The 15,428-nt window shown below is 40.6% G+C and overlaps 4 protein-coding genes across 4 annotated transcripts; all 4 read right to left on the reverse strand.

Annotated features, from left to right (window-relative positions):
* EXPA11 (expansin 11) lies at nt 1-1,790 on the reverse strand. The gene is made up of 3 exons (XM_089619646.1): nt 1,557-1,790; nt 1,123-1,447; nt 1-439 (listed from the first exon to the last, which is right to left on the reverse strand). The coding sequence occupies exons 1-3, from the start codon at nt 1,696-1,698 to the stop codon at nt 130-132; spliced, it is 777 nt and encodes a 258-aa protein (XP_089475772.1). The 5' UTR covers nt 1,699-1,790; the 3' UTR covers nt 1-129.
* Nucleotides 1,791-4,296: 2,506 nt separating this feature from the next.
* Nucleotides 4,297-7,397, reverse strand: LOC149392502 (Alba DNA/RNA-binding protein). The gene is made up of 9 exons (XM_089619645.1): nt 7,266-7,397; nt 6,935-7,057; nt 6,367-6,447; nt 6,197-6,285; nt 6,011-6,085; nt 5,840-5,904; nt 5,680-5,760; nt 5,283-5,504; nt 4,297-4,801 (listed from the first exon to the last, which is right to left on the reverse strand). Exons 2-9 carry the CDS (start codon nt 7,055-7,057, stop codon nt 4,713-4,715), a joined length of 825 nt encoding a protein of 274 aa, XP_089475771.1. The 5' UTR covers nt 7,266-7,397; the 3' UTR covers nt 4,297-4,712.
* A 1,001-nt stretch (nt 7,398-8,398) lies between these two features.
* Nucleotides 8,399-12,018, reverse strand: LOC149392503 (uncharacterized). The gene is made up of 5 exons (XM_089620119.1): nt 9,835-12,018; nt 9,558-9,672; nt 9,258-9,328; nt 8,901-9,020; nt 8,399-8,820 (listed from the first exon to the last, which is right to left on the reverse strand). Exon 1 carries the CDS (start codon nt 12,016-12,018, stop codon nt 9,901-9,903), a length of 2,118 nt encoding a protein of 705 aa, XP_089476245.1. The 3' UTR covers nt 8,399-8,820; nt 8,901-9,020; nt 9,258-9,328; nt 9,558-9,672; nt 9,835-9,900.
* A 1,453-nt stretch (nt 12,019-13,471) lies between these two features.
* Nucleotides 13,472-14,886, reverse strand: LOC149392504 (Thioredoxin superfamily protein). Its single transcript, XM_089618574.1, has 4 exons — nt 14,513-14,886; nt 14,260-14,362; nt 13,889-14,050; nt 13,472-13,788 (listed from the first exon to the last, which is right to left on the reverse strand). Exons 1-4 carry the CDS (start codon nt 14,773-14,775, stop codon nt 13,618-13,620), a joined length of 699 nt encoding a protein of 232 aa, XP_089474700.1. The 5' UTR covers nt 14,776-14,886; the 3' UTR covers nt 13,472-13,617.
* Nucleotides 14,887-15,428: the final 542 nt, after the last annotated feature.

Genomic DNA, 15,428 nt, shown 5'->3' on the forward strand with positions numbered 1-15,428 from the left:
TTGATCAGAAAATAATAGGGGCGGGCTGCTTCAAAAAGAAAATAGAAAGCACGCCTCTGCCAATTAATCCGATGGATCGATGGCCACATATATTATAAACGAACCGTGTTTAATCAATTAATAAATTAATTAGGAGAACTGAACTCTGGTCGAGTAAGTCTTGCCAAAGCCCCAGTTGGAGGGAGCGACGTTGTTGAACTGTTTAGTGACGCCGTCACTTGTCGTGACTTTGAAGGAAAGGGTTTGACCGTTAAGATAGGAGTTTGACTGCCAGTTGGCGCCCCAATTTCTGGACATTGGCATCCACGCCGTCTTGGTGCCCTTGATGGACACCGACGTGATATCGCCGGCTCCTCCCACGTTTGTGATCAGAACCAGCTCAAAGTAGTTTCGACCGTTTATTGTGAATCTCACTCCACCACTCTTCTTGCAAGGAACCCTAGCACATATTATAAACACAAAACCCACTTTAGCAAACAATATTAACACTTGATTTTTAATATGCTACGTAATGATTTTAGGTATTATATCATCTTAGGCAAAACAAAAAAAAAAAATATATATATATATATATATATATATATATACATACAGTGACGGAGCCAGAAAAGCCCATCAAAGGGGGCTAATTTGAAAAAAAAAATTCAGGGGGGGCTTTATTGTATTGGGCCAAAAGTATAAATTTTTAAGGGAAAAAAATGTAATTTTTTTTTAAAATGGGCAAAAAGTGCAAAAAAAAAAAAATTGAGGGGGGGCTTAAGCCCCCGCTGGACCTTAGCTGGCTCCGTCACTGTATATATATATATATATATATATATATTATATAAAAATTGAGCTTAGACATAGTAGTTTCTTTTCTTTTTAAAACTTTTGAGGTCTTTTTTCTAGTCAAGAAAAATATTTAAATTTTTCTTTTTTCACTAGAAACCTGAGGTGTTAGGTCATTGCCTGAAACGTGTAACTCTGGCCTGATCTAGTGGAAGTGAAAGTATTACAACTTTTTTTTTTAACTTAAAATTACATGATTCTTCATTCGAGATTGATCCACCAATATAAATATACATGTTTTGATTTCTTGTCTCCCAAGCAAGAAAGAGAAAGAGAAGAATTCTAAATTCTCACCTTTGGTAGATGACTGGAATAATGCCGCCGCGGTAGATTCCGATCTTCTCCCAAGCGGGCTGAGCCATGTCGAAGTGCTTTAGAGGAGTGTTGCACCATCCTCCTTTGTTGTTGGGCAACGCATTGTTCGGCGGACAGAAATTCGTGGCCGTCACGGTCACCGAATTAGCCCCTTTTTTGCACCATCTCGGGTCCGTTTTCGCATCGCAAACAATGCGAAAGCATTGCCCACAAGACCCACCGTCGTTGAACAAAGCCGTGCTCAACGCCGCCGTGTTTGTCCCGTACCCCGCGCTGTACAGGTTTCCGTACCCACAAGCCCCACCTATAAATTTATAAAACGTTTTTTTTTTATAAATTTAATTACGTTTTGTTTATTTTATATATTATTAAATTTTTAAAAAAAATAAAAAATAAAAAATAAAAAAAGTTACCCATGGTTCCTGAGGCATCACTTCCACCATAAAATGTAGCGTGAGCTTTGACCTTCGCGGAGACTTTGAATGCGTTGACTGTGATGAGGGACATATTGCTTAGTAGCAATGCTAGTAATAAGGCCAACATGACTTTCTCCATTGTTTATGATGATTGAGAGAGCACAAAGGAAGAGAGAAGAGGGGGTTTATTGGATCGGAAAAGGGCTTTTGGGATATGCTTTTGTTTTGTTTGTTTGTACTTCCAATTACACTTGTTTCATGGCTATATATAATGGAGATGAGCGACTAAACGCAACAAACTTGCATGTGAGCTCTGAAACCAGATAGAATCAAATTCATATTATATACACTTTTATCATATTTTATATTGGTTGAATTATGTGGGCAAAAAGTCTGAGACTCATTCAATTATTCCCACGTTCTCACATGCTCTCTCACTCAACACAGAAGCCGTTAATAAGTCACAGAAGTGAACGCAATTCACCAACTATTCAAATCCGGGAATTTTATTTATAAAGTTGTTAGTTGTTGCTATTTGAAGGCAAAGCTGTGTAACGTAATGAGGCTTTTCTGATTTTGGAGTATTTCTGCATTGGATCGTGTCGTTCGGTACAATCACATGTCACAGTATTTAACCTATTTGACACATGAAATGTGAATATATTGTTTTGTTTTTTCATGTGCCAATGCACATGAGATTGGATACCGAGCCCAATCTGTTGGTTTATTTAGGAGTCTTGGCTTTTCAGTTAACGTCTTTCACCGTTTATTTAATATTAATATTGTTTATATTTGCTGATGAGCCACCGCCAATTATTGAGTCGTAGTAGTGATTTTTTTTTTTTTTTTTTTTTTTAAATATTGATCTCACATTATATTTTAATTTATGTTGCCAGTTTATATGGGATCTACAAGATTAGGCACGGATAGCAAATGTGATCACTCTTTTTGTGTTCATCATTGACATTTTACGTGAGGGATTCAGGGAAAACAATTCCAGATTAATATTTTAATTATGCCTTGCATGTGGTTAGTGCACCGTCTAAGAAAATAAGCCCATTGTTTTTGGTATAAACACGTATATACACGCAGAGAGAGAGAGAGAGAGAGAGAGAGAGAGAGAGAGAGAGATTGATATTCATGGAGATAACTGAATTTAATTAAAGGAAAAAGCACAAGTGGCAATTACAGTAATTAAATAGCAACCACCGTCGTTGAGTAGTGGACGAGTGAGGAAGAGTGAGATAAAAGAAAGAAAGTAAAATAAATAAAATAAGAGTCCAAATTGCTATGGAATATACTTGAATAAAAACGATATTTTCTTCAACAGATTGCGGATTATGAGGCGAGAGATTAAGGACGTTCAAAGTCGTACCTTGTACCACACAATGATGCAACTTGATCGCTTGATCCTAATCTTCTTGGCATACTATATAATTTTTATTATTAGTAGCATCTGAGCTAAAATGATGGGGCATATTATTATATTAGAAGTTAAATGATTGGGAAATTCGTTTATAGTTTTGAATTTCATAGACGCACATGGGAGAGCAGACTTTCAACATCTTTATATCATTATCTTAATACGCGGGTTAAACATTAATTAAAAACACCATTCATTATTTAGTTTTTTTTTTAGTTGTTTCCCATACGGTTGAAAGAATAAGAGGTAGTTGGTTTCGTACCAAAGGCATCGATGGTACATAACTACGGACTCGCTTCATATTCTCTATGTCGTGACAACCTTTCTGTTGGTTGACTATTCAAACCTCTCTATATTTTACTCGATTACGTTCAATACCATTAGTCGTTAGAAGATCATTGCAAAAGTATTTTATACAAATATATATAGATAGAAAATATGTAATAGTCTAAAGTTTGAAATTTGAACTCCATGCATTCTTAATTTTTAGGGTCAACGACGAGGAATAAAAATTAGTAGCTCTAAATAAGCCTGTAAAAAAAACACCTAAAAGACTGAAAATCAGTTGGATATTTTGGAACGGAGCTGGAGATTCTTATAAATAATTTGCCTTGGTTATAAATCAGTTCGTTTTAATATAATCAGTATCTAGTACAAACTTTTTTCAATTGCACTTGGTCATAGCACCAAAACTAAGATTACGCAGTCATATTATTATGAGATATCTTTAATATACTATGCTTGCCAGTAACCAATATAAAAATGCTCAACGTTTACTTTTCTAGTTTTCTTGATTTGCATGATGGTGGGGAAAGAACTTCAATAATACATACTCCGAATACTTTTATTTCTTGAGTCATTATGGTAATGATTTACATATCCTTATGTTTGTTGTATCAAGCACTTTTTACTATGATTATCGGAAATCTGTATGATATCATCAGAGCTCAGTACGCGACGTATTATAATTAGAGAATGATGCTACGCTGCTGAATAGCAGTCCTCGTTACGATTATGGGAACTCTAAATGACATATCATCAGAGCTCATTATGCGATGTACTCTGCCATTCTAATCGTAAAATGAAATGAACCGCATATTTGGGTCTCATCAAAATACGTTTTACTTCTGTTTTATCTTTTTATGAATTAAAATAAGACTAAAAACCAATGGTTCGGCCCAGAATTCTATGAAACCTGTGTACCGACACTGTCAGCTTACAGGCCTAGCAATCCTAAGGAATTTCCAGTGCCATAACAAAAACAAGAATGTTACCAAAATAATTCCATAGTCTCTATCTCTATGCACCAAAGCAAACAACACAAGAAATACGCTCTTTTATAACTAACTGTAAACGGAAAATACAACTGAAACTCTCCAAAGAAAAATAAAAGAATGCGATGCTTCTCAATCCCAGTACATGATTAGAGATGTTCGCTTAGGGACCGGAAAAAGAAAAGAAAAAAAGCCTATATCTACTAGATGATGGGACCAAAAAAGGGATTGCCTTGTACAGAGACAAGGCAATAAAGACTAACAATTTCTACCGTAACAGAGCCTACAGTTAAACATCAGTAGTCCATGACAAACAATAAGGAAAATAAAACAACTTTCTTTTTCCTTCACTAGAAACAACATAAAGACATCTATTAAACATAGATATCAATAGACCAAGGATTTTGCATTGAATTTTCATCTCTCCACACACCAGCCCGTTTAGCAACAAGAGTCTTATTCTGCTGTTACCTGAATTGGGCCATTGGACCTAAACCCGCCACGGCCTCTTCCGCCACGGGGAGGACCTCGGCCACGCCCACGTCCTACATTAACAAATAATTCATCGGTTATTAATCATGCAATTTCTGAACATCATAATATTGCTATATAGGTAAATTCCATAGAATGACATATAGCAGATACTAGGAATCAAAGAGAGCGCCAGTGGTTCCAGCTGAAAAAACTAAGTATAATGTCAGTGCGAAAAGTTAAAAGGAAATGAAACAGATAAAAAAATCCTATTGCGTATTAAGGATCAATGAAGCAAATAAAACCCTTCATACAAAAAATATGGAAAAAAAAAACAGGACGTGGCATGAAGACTGGTATGGTAATATGTGAGTGGGATGGGGGCCGTGTTATATTATTGTTTAATCGGAAGTAATTATGACCAATCCAATGCCATGCAAAAAACAGAAAATATTCAACAAGCCCCAATAATTTAATAAAAAAGATGGATCATGTAATATTGTAATCACTGCAATGTAATGTGCAAAATAAAAGTATAGAATTAGTATGTCATACCACGAATGGGAAGAGGGGCATCTTGATTGTAACCTCCTCCATCTTGCTGTTGGGAATCAACAAACGGAGCCGCGTTATAACCACCGCCACCGCCGCCCCTACCGCGGCCATTACGGTAATTTCTCCCCCTTCCTCTGCCTCTCGGCCCTCCTCTCCCTCTATTGTTGTCATGGTTCATTTCCCAACCACCCTCTTCATACTCCATGGGAACAAAACCGTTGCCTAAAATCAAAGGAGAAATTGGCTACCAATTATCCACGAGCATCTTTATTGTTTCATAATAGAGCAAGTCAAAAACCAAATTCTATTATATTTGTAAACTAATGAATATCCAAAGAAAAAGAAATCATAATCCAATGCCGGGTATGAACGCGTGTAATCTATACTAGTTGAATACCTCTGCCGCCCCTTGGCCTTCCTCTGAAGCCACGACCCCGACCTCGACCTCGACCTCGTCCGCGGCCGCTTGGTGAGCCTTCTGCAGAGCTATTATGTCAAAACATGCTAATGAAAAAAAATTGGGTAATTATTAATTTATGAAATAACTGTGAACAAACCTCCTCCTTCGTACTCGAACTCTGTCGCTGCCCTAACTTGATCGGCAGGTAAAGGAGGCTGATACCTGAGCAAGGTAGAAAATATCATTACCGACTCTCGGTTTGAAAAAGGAAATCATGCTAAGCTGAATTACCCAGAGAGAAGCAATGGAAGTACAATTTATAGCTCACCCTGGGGATAACTTGTTCAACTCCTCCTTTGAAAGGGTTATAACGATCATCGACACGTGCCTTGTGGTCTCCAAACTACACCGAGAACAATCACACCCACATTCATATACATAAAAGTCATACAAATGTACTACGATCTATAGAATGTTTGGATGAAAAATATAAATTTGTGCAAAATTTTCTTACGGCAAGAGGCCTTCCTCTAGGGGCTCCCAGGTATCAGTGATGTCTGTGGAGCCAACAGTGGTGTTCTGATGAAGGCCAACAATTCTTCTCTGCAACACAAACCACGTAAAAATCACAACTCCTAGATGCGTAATCGTAACCAACCTTAAGACATAGTAAATTTAACGAACCTTAATCAACTCCACTATCGTCACAGTCTTGTTAATAGCCCTTCCCATAGCCTTAAAGACAATTTCATTCGACCCTTTCTCCTGCAAATCGGTGGAACGATATCATCAACATAACAGATTGGTCACTCATAAACAATGTGTCCAAGTCTTCTAACAGCATTTGCATATACACAATATTACTGAGACGTTGCTCAGAATATCCAAACACAGATAACAAAAAAAAAGTATGATTGTAAAAAAATTACAGTTAAGCATAATTAGGGATAACGAATATCATTTCTAAAAAATTAGGAATCCTATAATTACATTCATGACGAAGAAATGTGTATATCAGAAAGAGCCATCAAACTATTTCCGAAAGAAAAAAATTGTTTCCACATTACACGGATCCTCACACTCAAGCTTTATATCGAATTTCGAATCACATTTACTCATACGTTATACAAAATGCATAACCTCAGCGGAATCAAATGAGCTTAGAAACCTAATAAAGTACAGAAAGCTAAATAGAAACCCTAGAAATTATACAACAGTGAGAATAATTTCTCCGAAAAAAGAATAAACAAACCTGAAGTAGAGTCATGGCATATGTAATATAGTTTCTCATCCTTCCCTGACTCGTAATCCTAATCTCATTTTCGTCAATTGGTGTCTCGGCTCTCGGCTTCTCAACTCTCTGATAGCGATCCATCTTCACCCCAATAAATATCCGAAAAAAAATAGTAAGCATCGAAATCGTAACCATGCAAAAGAAACCCTAGCTTCTAATCCACAGGAAACTACGAAATGCACCGAATAGCCACAAAAACGCCCCAACGAAAGCATTGAAGGAACAAAATGGAACACGAGAAGAGAGAAGCATAAATTAGGGTTTCGAGGTTCTCGTTCAGTATTTTTACCGTGTTCGGCCCGAGAGGATAAAGATTACGCTCAAGCACAGAAAGAGCTTTCCTGGTTCTATCACTTTCTTCTTTTACGCCCTAATTCTCTTTTCTCATACCCTGCGGTGTATCTTGGCTTATATACCACCACTTTCCAAACTACCCTAACCACTTGAGATATCAATTAGTGTCCACGTGGCCGATCTTCTCCTCTTGTTACTGTGCTGGGCCTGGGCCTTCAAGACTAAAGCCCATTTGGATAACCACTGCTTTAACCCACATGGTAAGGATGTTTACGCTTGGTTTAAACTTTAAATGCAAACCAGGGTATTTATTGAATTCCAGACCATTCTTTAAGCTCTGTATTAATTCAAAACACTACTGAAGTTATTATGTTAGCTTTCTTGTTGAGTGTTAGATTTTGAAAACATGTGTAATAGTTGCAAACTTTGATTAAATTTTTTTTGGAGGGAAACAAAGTAATGAATTAGTTTTGGGCATAAAGGAATGAGGCTTGGACCCAACAATTCGTGGAATGGACGGCTTACGAAATGGGAAAATTACACAAATAGTACCTATTTCAAAGTATAAAATTTATTGGAGATTACTAACCAAACCAAACCAAACTAAAAAAAGACAAAGAATCCCATGAAATCCAAGAGATTCCACGCATCATCGTGCCTCACATGATGGTCCCATCCTATGTCGATTATTCTGACCCTTGTTTGTCCATTTTTTGACATTGATGCTTCTCATAAACCAAGTAATCAGTATATCCTCTCTATCCTCATATAGTCATATGTATATCCTCTGACACTACACTTGGAACTCAAAGGGTCATTCCATCTCACACCAGCACCAGAAAGGTCGTGCGTGAGCCGATCACGGTTATCATAATTCACTGTCGATTCATAATCCTCGAGTCAATCTTGGAAACTCGAGATTTGCTCACTCAAAGCCCTTCTTTAGCGTATGTTGTTGCTAAGGCTTAGCCGTGTGCATCAACATACGTTCTATTGTGTGACACGGGATTTCGAGACCAACCACTACTGGCAGAAATTGCTCTCCAAGAGGCCTGTTGAGTCACTAAACTAAAACATTCATAAGAATACCTGAGTTTTCACAGCATCCCAAAAGAAGCCTATCAGGCTAACATCATCAAATTGACACATCAAAAACGAAACTACACCTTTAACTATATTCAGATGCGACATTGTGTCATAGTAATGATCATAGCGATCCGTAGCTATAGCAATTATAGGTATCGAAATGACAGTAAAACACGGAGCTATTTTCTTCATCCAACACCACATTAAGGTGAAAATACAAATCACAAAGCCCTGCTCTCACAATAAAAATAAGGTCAAGAAAGAGTAGCGCACAAGATATTTTATAGAACTTTTGAGTGTAGAAAAAATGCAGATTTTCCTCGAGCTTGCCGGGACGTTTCTTCCCGATAAGCGGGTTGATTACGAGTTTCCATCCATTGAAATCTACTGCGGGATGGTATCAGCTAGTTTAAAGCCGTTGACGAAGAAAAAAGGTGTTCCATTAACCCTCGTGATGTGCTATACTGTAAAAACAGCAGTAAGGGTAAGTTGCCAAACAAGAGACACAAACCACAAGGATAACAAAAGACGTTCCAACCAGTACCTTGAAAGAAACTCTTGTTTTCAAGTCAGTCTTCCAATCCCTGAATCCGGATTCCAACGCGCTATGATACGAGTTTCCCACTGAATTTTCCCTCCAATCAGCCTTGGATAATTCCCGAGTCTGGGCATTGTAAAAAAAGTGACCACCATGTGAACTAAGCACGGATTTTGGTGGTTAAGTTATTTTAAGGTTAGTTAGTTCAGTAATTACTTATTTAGGTTAGTTCAGTAATTACTTATTTAGGTTAGTTCAGTAATTACTTATTTTGTTATCGCTGCACATGAATATTTATCATTAAAACAATGAACTACAATTTACAATGAGCCTGAATCGGAATAAATAAGAGAGAAGTCAAACCTGATACTTCTCCATCAACGGGAACGTAGCTGAGCTATTCATATTATTGACGATGTGTGAAGCACGCGACGCTGCATAAGTATTATCATGGTTACTATAATATCCAAAAAAAAAAAAAAAAAAAAAAAAAAAAATCAAGTCACGAGAACAAAGTGAGTGACTGATTTTCATGATCAATTGGCCTTCGAAATCCCTCCATTTCACACAGCAATACCCGAATTCGAACCATTACAACTAAATCTACTTGAATGGCACCAATTAAGAACAATTAAACCCGAAATTGGGGTCGAGAAGAGAGACTGTGAGGGCAAGAGTATGAGGTGAAGAACGCCTCACTCATTAACACCTCGAACTCTACACTGCGCTTGTTTCTGTATACGAAGCCTTGTGGTTTTCTGGAGGCAATAAGGACTACCTGTAAACGACGGAAACGAATAATAAAAACGCTAAAGCTGACTGAAATATCTTCTTTGTGAAACACACACACATACAAAAAACAAAAACAAAAAAGTCAAATTGTTGGTACAGCCCCGAGTGCAATACATGAATGACCACACAATTGCTGTGAATATCTTACCACTATCATCTTTGTGAAGTAGTACAATGCACACAAACTGCCTCGCAGGAAAACTAAAAAGTTTCTTCATACTCTTCTAGTGAGAATTCTTTGCAGTAGTTGTTTCGCGGGGCGATCGGGAACCAATCCTTTCTCGACCATGTTCCTCAGGAGGTCGAGAGCTTCTCTCGTTCTTCTCTGCTTGTCGAGGGAATCTGCGAGTATAGTGAACGTCACAACGCTCGGATATACGGACCGATCCTCCATTTTTTCGAGGCACTCGGTGGCCTCTCGCCATCGGCCCGAACGGCAAAATCCATGAATGAACGAGTTGAAGACGACCGCATTGGATCTTATCCCGCGGAGAGCCATTTTGTCCGCGAGATCAAGAGCCATAGAGATCCTCATTTCCTTGCACAGAGCGTCGACGATAGAAGACAACGTGAATACGTCGTGAGAGATTCCGAGTCCGTTCATGACTCCCAATAGCTCAGAAGCTTCGCTCCATCGGCCGCGCTTGCAAAAAGCCGAGATTAGAGAGTTGAATGTCGCGACGTTTGGCTTTACGCCTTTACTAACCGATTCGACTAACGCGCTTCGCCCGACCATCGTCCCGAACAAGCTCAGAGCCTCGTCGACCCTCCGTTCTTTGCAAAACCTGTCGATGATCGGATTGTAACAGAACGCGTCGGGTTTGGTCGCCGGATCGTCGCACATGCGCTTGAGAAGCTCGAGCGCCTCGCGAGTCTCTCCGACCTTGCACAGCCCGTTGATGAAGACGGCGTAAGAGAACTCGTCGACCGTGCGATCCTTCTCTGCCAATCTCCGGAAGAACTCCGTCGCCGAGAGCATCGAGCCTTCGGCGCAGAGACCGCGGAGCAGAGAGACGAGGGTTCGAGAGTTGGCTCGGACGCCCCGTTTGAACATGGTCGCCAAAACGCCGAAGCCCAAATCGACCCGTCTCAGACGGCAAAACCCCTGAATCAGAGACGTGTACACAAACACGTCGGGGGTTATGCCTCTACCGGCCATGACTTCGACGAGGTCGAGCGCCTCGGAGATCCTTCCCTTCTTGCACAGAGCATCGAACACGGTGGTGAACATCACAATGTTGGGACACACTCCGAAGCTACTCATGGTCTCGAAAACCCGCAACGCCTCTTCCAATTTGCCGGACCGGCACAGGGAAGAGATAACGGAGCCGAACGTCACGGCGCTGGGCTCGAACCCCCGGGCGAGCATCGACCTGAAAATCGAGATCGCGTCTTCGCACCTGTCGCCTTTACACAGAGCATCAATGGCGATATTGTAAGTGACAACGTTCGGCGAAACCCCGTAATCCCTCGTCATATCGGCCAGAAACGCCTCGGCCCCGGCCCAGTTCCCGCTCCGCCACAGCCCGCGGAGCAGCGAATTGCAGACCGCCACGTGTGGCGGGACCCGCATAACGATCATTTCCCGGAACACGGCGAGCCCGTCGGAGACACGGCCCGCCTTGCAGAGCGCGTCGACGATCGGGCCGAAACAGTTGGGGTCGGGACGGGCCCGCGGGTCGGAGTACATCCGGCGGAGGATCCGGAGCGCCACGTCAGCGTCCCCGCCTTTGCAGAGGCCGTCGATGAGCGCACCGTAGGCGAACTCGTTCCGGGGAAACTCCTCCACGGCGAGCTCGTCGAAAAGCTCGGCCGCCTCGGAAACGGACCCCACGGAACAGAGCGCGTGGAGGAGCGTGCTAAGCGTGTGGGCGCTCGGTCTCATTCCGCGCTTGAGCACCGCTGCGAACACGGAGACTCCGAGATCGGGCCTCCCGGAGCGGCAAAGGCACTTCATGAAGATCGTCAGAGTCCCGATTCGGGGCTCGAAACCCGCGATTCGGGACACGGATCTGAACAAGGACACGACCAGAGCGTGGGACCCGGACTTCGAGAGCGACCCGAAAAGGTGGTTGAAGCTCCAGACGGAAGGGAAAGGCCTGGTCTCGACGAGGGATTTGAAGTAGCCCTTGGCTTCCTCGTCGCTTAGGTTACCGGACAGGCATCGGTTTCTTATCAAGGTCTCGAAATCAAAAGCAGTGGTGTGAGTGTGAGTGTGAGCGTTACCGTTTTCACCGGCGGCGAAGCTGAGTGCCGAGCTCCACCGCCGCGGAAGGTCTTGCCATGGCTTCCATCGTCTTCGTCGTCGTTTCGACAGGAAACGGAAGCTCATTTCATCGTTCTCTTTGTTTAGCCGGCGTGTGCTCAGTTTCTTTGGTTTGGACTACGGAGTAACATTTTAATCATTCCTGCCCTAAAAAAAAAAACAAAAAAAAAAAACACAGATGAATCATCAAAGTTGCGCCAATGAGTATAGTATTATGATCACCACACAATAATTTTGTACACTGTAACATCAATCCATAAATTGTTTTCAAATATATTGGAACCAGAGATTTACATGCTCGTTCTTAAGTTAGGAATCCTATAATCCCATTCACATCAAAGGAATGTTTATCAGCCAGAGCCTTCATATTTCGGAAAGGAAAAAAAATTGATTCCACATTACATGGATCCTGACATTCAAGTTTAATATCGAATTTCGAATCACATTTATTCAATGACACACTATGTCAAATGCATAACAGCGAATAAGCCTAGAAACCTAAAAGAGTACAGAAAGCTAAATAGAAACCCAGGAAACTATACAACAGTGAGGACGATATATCAGAAAAATCAAATAATAAACAAACCTGAAGTAGAGTCATGGCATATGTGCGGAGACGGTGGCGGGCTCGTCGGCCTCGCCGGAGATGTTTTCGGGGATGGGTCCGGCGCAGAGGATTGTACGGCGCAGAAAAGCTTTCCTTCTTCTATCAGTTTCTTCTTTTCACGCCATAACGTAGTTTGAGAAATTTTATTTTCTAGACCGCCAAATAGCAAAATGGACTTTTTATTTTAAGCATTTTGAAGAATTAAAATTTTGTTATATATATTTTTTTTGACAAAAATATTTCTCTCCAGCATTTTTTTTTTTTTTTTTGAAGGATTCTCTACACTAATATATTTCATTGCAAACACTTTTTTTTCTTTCTCTCCGTTCTCAATCATCTTACGATCTCCGACGACCGTAAACTAACCAAGCGGAATCAATTTTTTTAACTTTAAACTCTACCATTGAAGAACATATTAGACTTTATATGAATTCATTGGAATTATTAATCTTACTTAAGGGCAATAACGGCTATATTAAATTTAATTGGAATTCATCAAAAGTCATTGAAATTAATCGTATTCAAGGACAACAACGATTATGCTCTACATAGTACATCGGATTATTCGGCTCTTGTGTGGCCATTTTTAACATTGAAGGTCTCATCTCATTCTTCCTAGCTCCTCATAATCCAAGTAATCACAGGCTCGAATGTGGGCCGATCATGGTTATCACTATTCACTCTGTCTTTTTTCATAATTCTCGGGTCGGTGTTGGAGACTCGAGACTCGTCTCTCAGAAAGACAACGATGATGAGCTCAAAGCACTGGTTCTTTGCTGTTTCTAAAGCTTTAGCAGGCCTTGTGATTCAGGGTAAGTTTTTCAGACCAACCACTATTAAGTACTAATATTGATAAGAATGCTCGTCAAAAGAAGCCTATCAACCTAGCATCATCAAATTGACACATCAAGAACAAGAGTACACGTTTTATTATAAACAGATGCGACATTGCATCATATAGAATGTTCATACAACACACAGCTATTTTCTTCATCCAATACAACATTAAGGTGAAAATACAAATTACAAAGCCCTGCTCTCACAACTTCGAGTGTTCTTCACAAGAAAAAATGCAGATTTTCCTCGAGCCTGCCGGAACGTTTCTTTCCGATAAGCGGGTCAATTACGGATTTCCACCCATTGAAATCTAAAGCAGAATCGGTATCAGCTAATTTAAAGCCGTTGACGAAGAAAAAAGGTGTTCCATAAACCCCTCGTGAAGTGCTATACTGTAAACACAGCACGGAAGTAATGGTGATTCGCCAAACAAGAGAAGAATTCAAAGATAAAACAAACCACGAGGATAACGAAAGACGTTCCGACCAGTACCTTGAAAGAAACTCTTGTTTTCAGGTCAGTCTTTCGATCCCTAAATCCAGATTCCAACGTACTGTGATACGCGTTTCCCACTGATTCCGATGCAAAAGTTATGATTTCTCGCTCCACATCAGCCCTCGATAATTCCCTAGTCTGGGCGTTGTAAAACTTCTTCTGCAAGAAAACATGAAAGTGATCACCATGTGAACTAAGCACGGAAAAAAAACAATGAACTAGCATAAAAATACTGTACTCTCTCTCATTACATCTTTCAGTAGTAAGAAAATCTGTCTGGAAATATTTTCTATCTTTTCCTAGAGCTCCCTTGTTGCAGAATTGAATGAAAAAATCAACGAATTCATAATCGGAAAGAGAAGTCAAACCTGATACTTGAAGAAGGACTCCATCAACGGGAATGTAGCTGAGCTATTCATATTGTTGACGATGTGCAAAGCACGTGACGTAGCATAAGCATTATCATGGTAACTACAATTTCCAAAGTAAAGCGACTGAGTTTCATGATCAATTGGCCTTCAAAAAGCGAGGAATCGGACCAATACTATTGGATCTACTGGAATCGGACCAACTGAGAACGATTAAACCCTGAATTGAGGTTTAGAATGAGAGATTACTGACGGCAAGGGTAAGAGGTGAAGAATGAGGTAGACTCGGTCGCCATAGAAGGAAAGAGCTTGCTTGAGAGCGGGCCAAGAGTCTCTGCTGTCGGGGCAGACCGGGTCGAAGAACGCCTCGATCATTATCGCTCCGATCTCTACGCTGCGCTTGTTTCCGTACACGAACCCGTCCGGTTTCGCCGGCGGCAATAAGGACTGCCCGTGAGCGACGGAGACGAATAACAGAAACGCCAAGGTCGATTGAATTATCGCCGACTTTCTCATCGCTTCTTTCTCTTTCGATCCGAATGGGTGTTTGAGCTTTGAAGAGCCTTCTTTGTGGGCGTTGTGCGTTGTTTTTGGAATTTATTCAAGGCAAAGTCGCAAACAGAGAATATGTCAAGTGGATGTGGGAATTTGTTCGTTCGCTGCACACTCATGCGACGTGGCACAAAGTGGGCTAGATAGGAGTCTAGTTTATAAAACGACATGTCGTATGCCTGGTAAAAATTAGATATTTGTAACTAACTAGGCCAACTAAAACGTTAGGTTTGTGATCTAGCCTATGTTTGGAGATTTTTAGTGAAATAACCAAATGTATTAAGTGACAAAATATATTTTACTTTTTTGTCCTTCAATAATTAAGACAGTTTTTTAATTAGCGTATTTTTTTTTTCCTTTTTTGTGCGTGTTAAGATTCTATTTTGTAGTAAGTAGTTACCAGATTTTGAATTCCTAGTATCCATGCTCTCTCTCTCTCTCTCTCTCTCTCTCTCTCTCTCTCTCTCTCTCTCTCTCTCTCTCTCTCTCTCTCTCCAGTCACCCCACAAAACCAGATCTGGGCTCTTTTTTTTTAACCTTCAACGTGCCAAGATGACGAGAAAGACGCCGAGGTCGCGGACCACGGGGGCGTTCCAGCCGAAGAAGTTGTCGCTGAT

This window comes from Urtica dioica, chromosome 7 (genome assembly GCF_054948205.1).
Source record: "Urtica dioica subsp. dioica isolate 48M chromosome 7, U.dioica_male_clone48M_v1_H2, whole genome shotgun sequence".
Taxonomy (NCBI): Eukaryota; Viridiplantae; Streptophyta; class Magnoliopsida; order Rosales; family Urticaceae; genus Urtica; species Urtica dioica.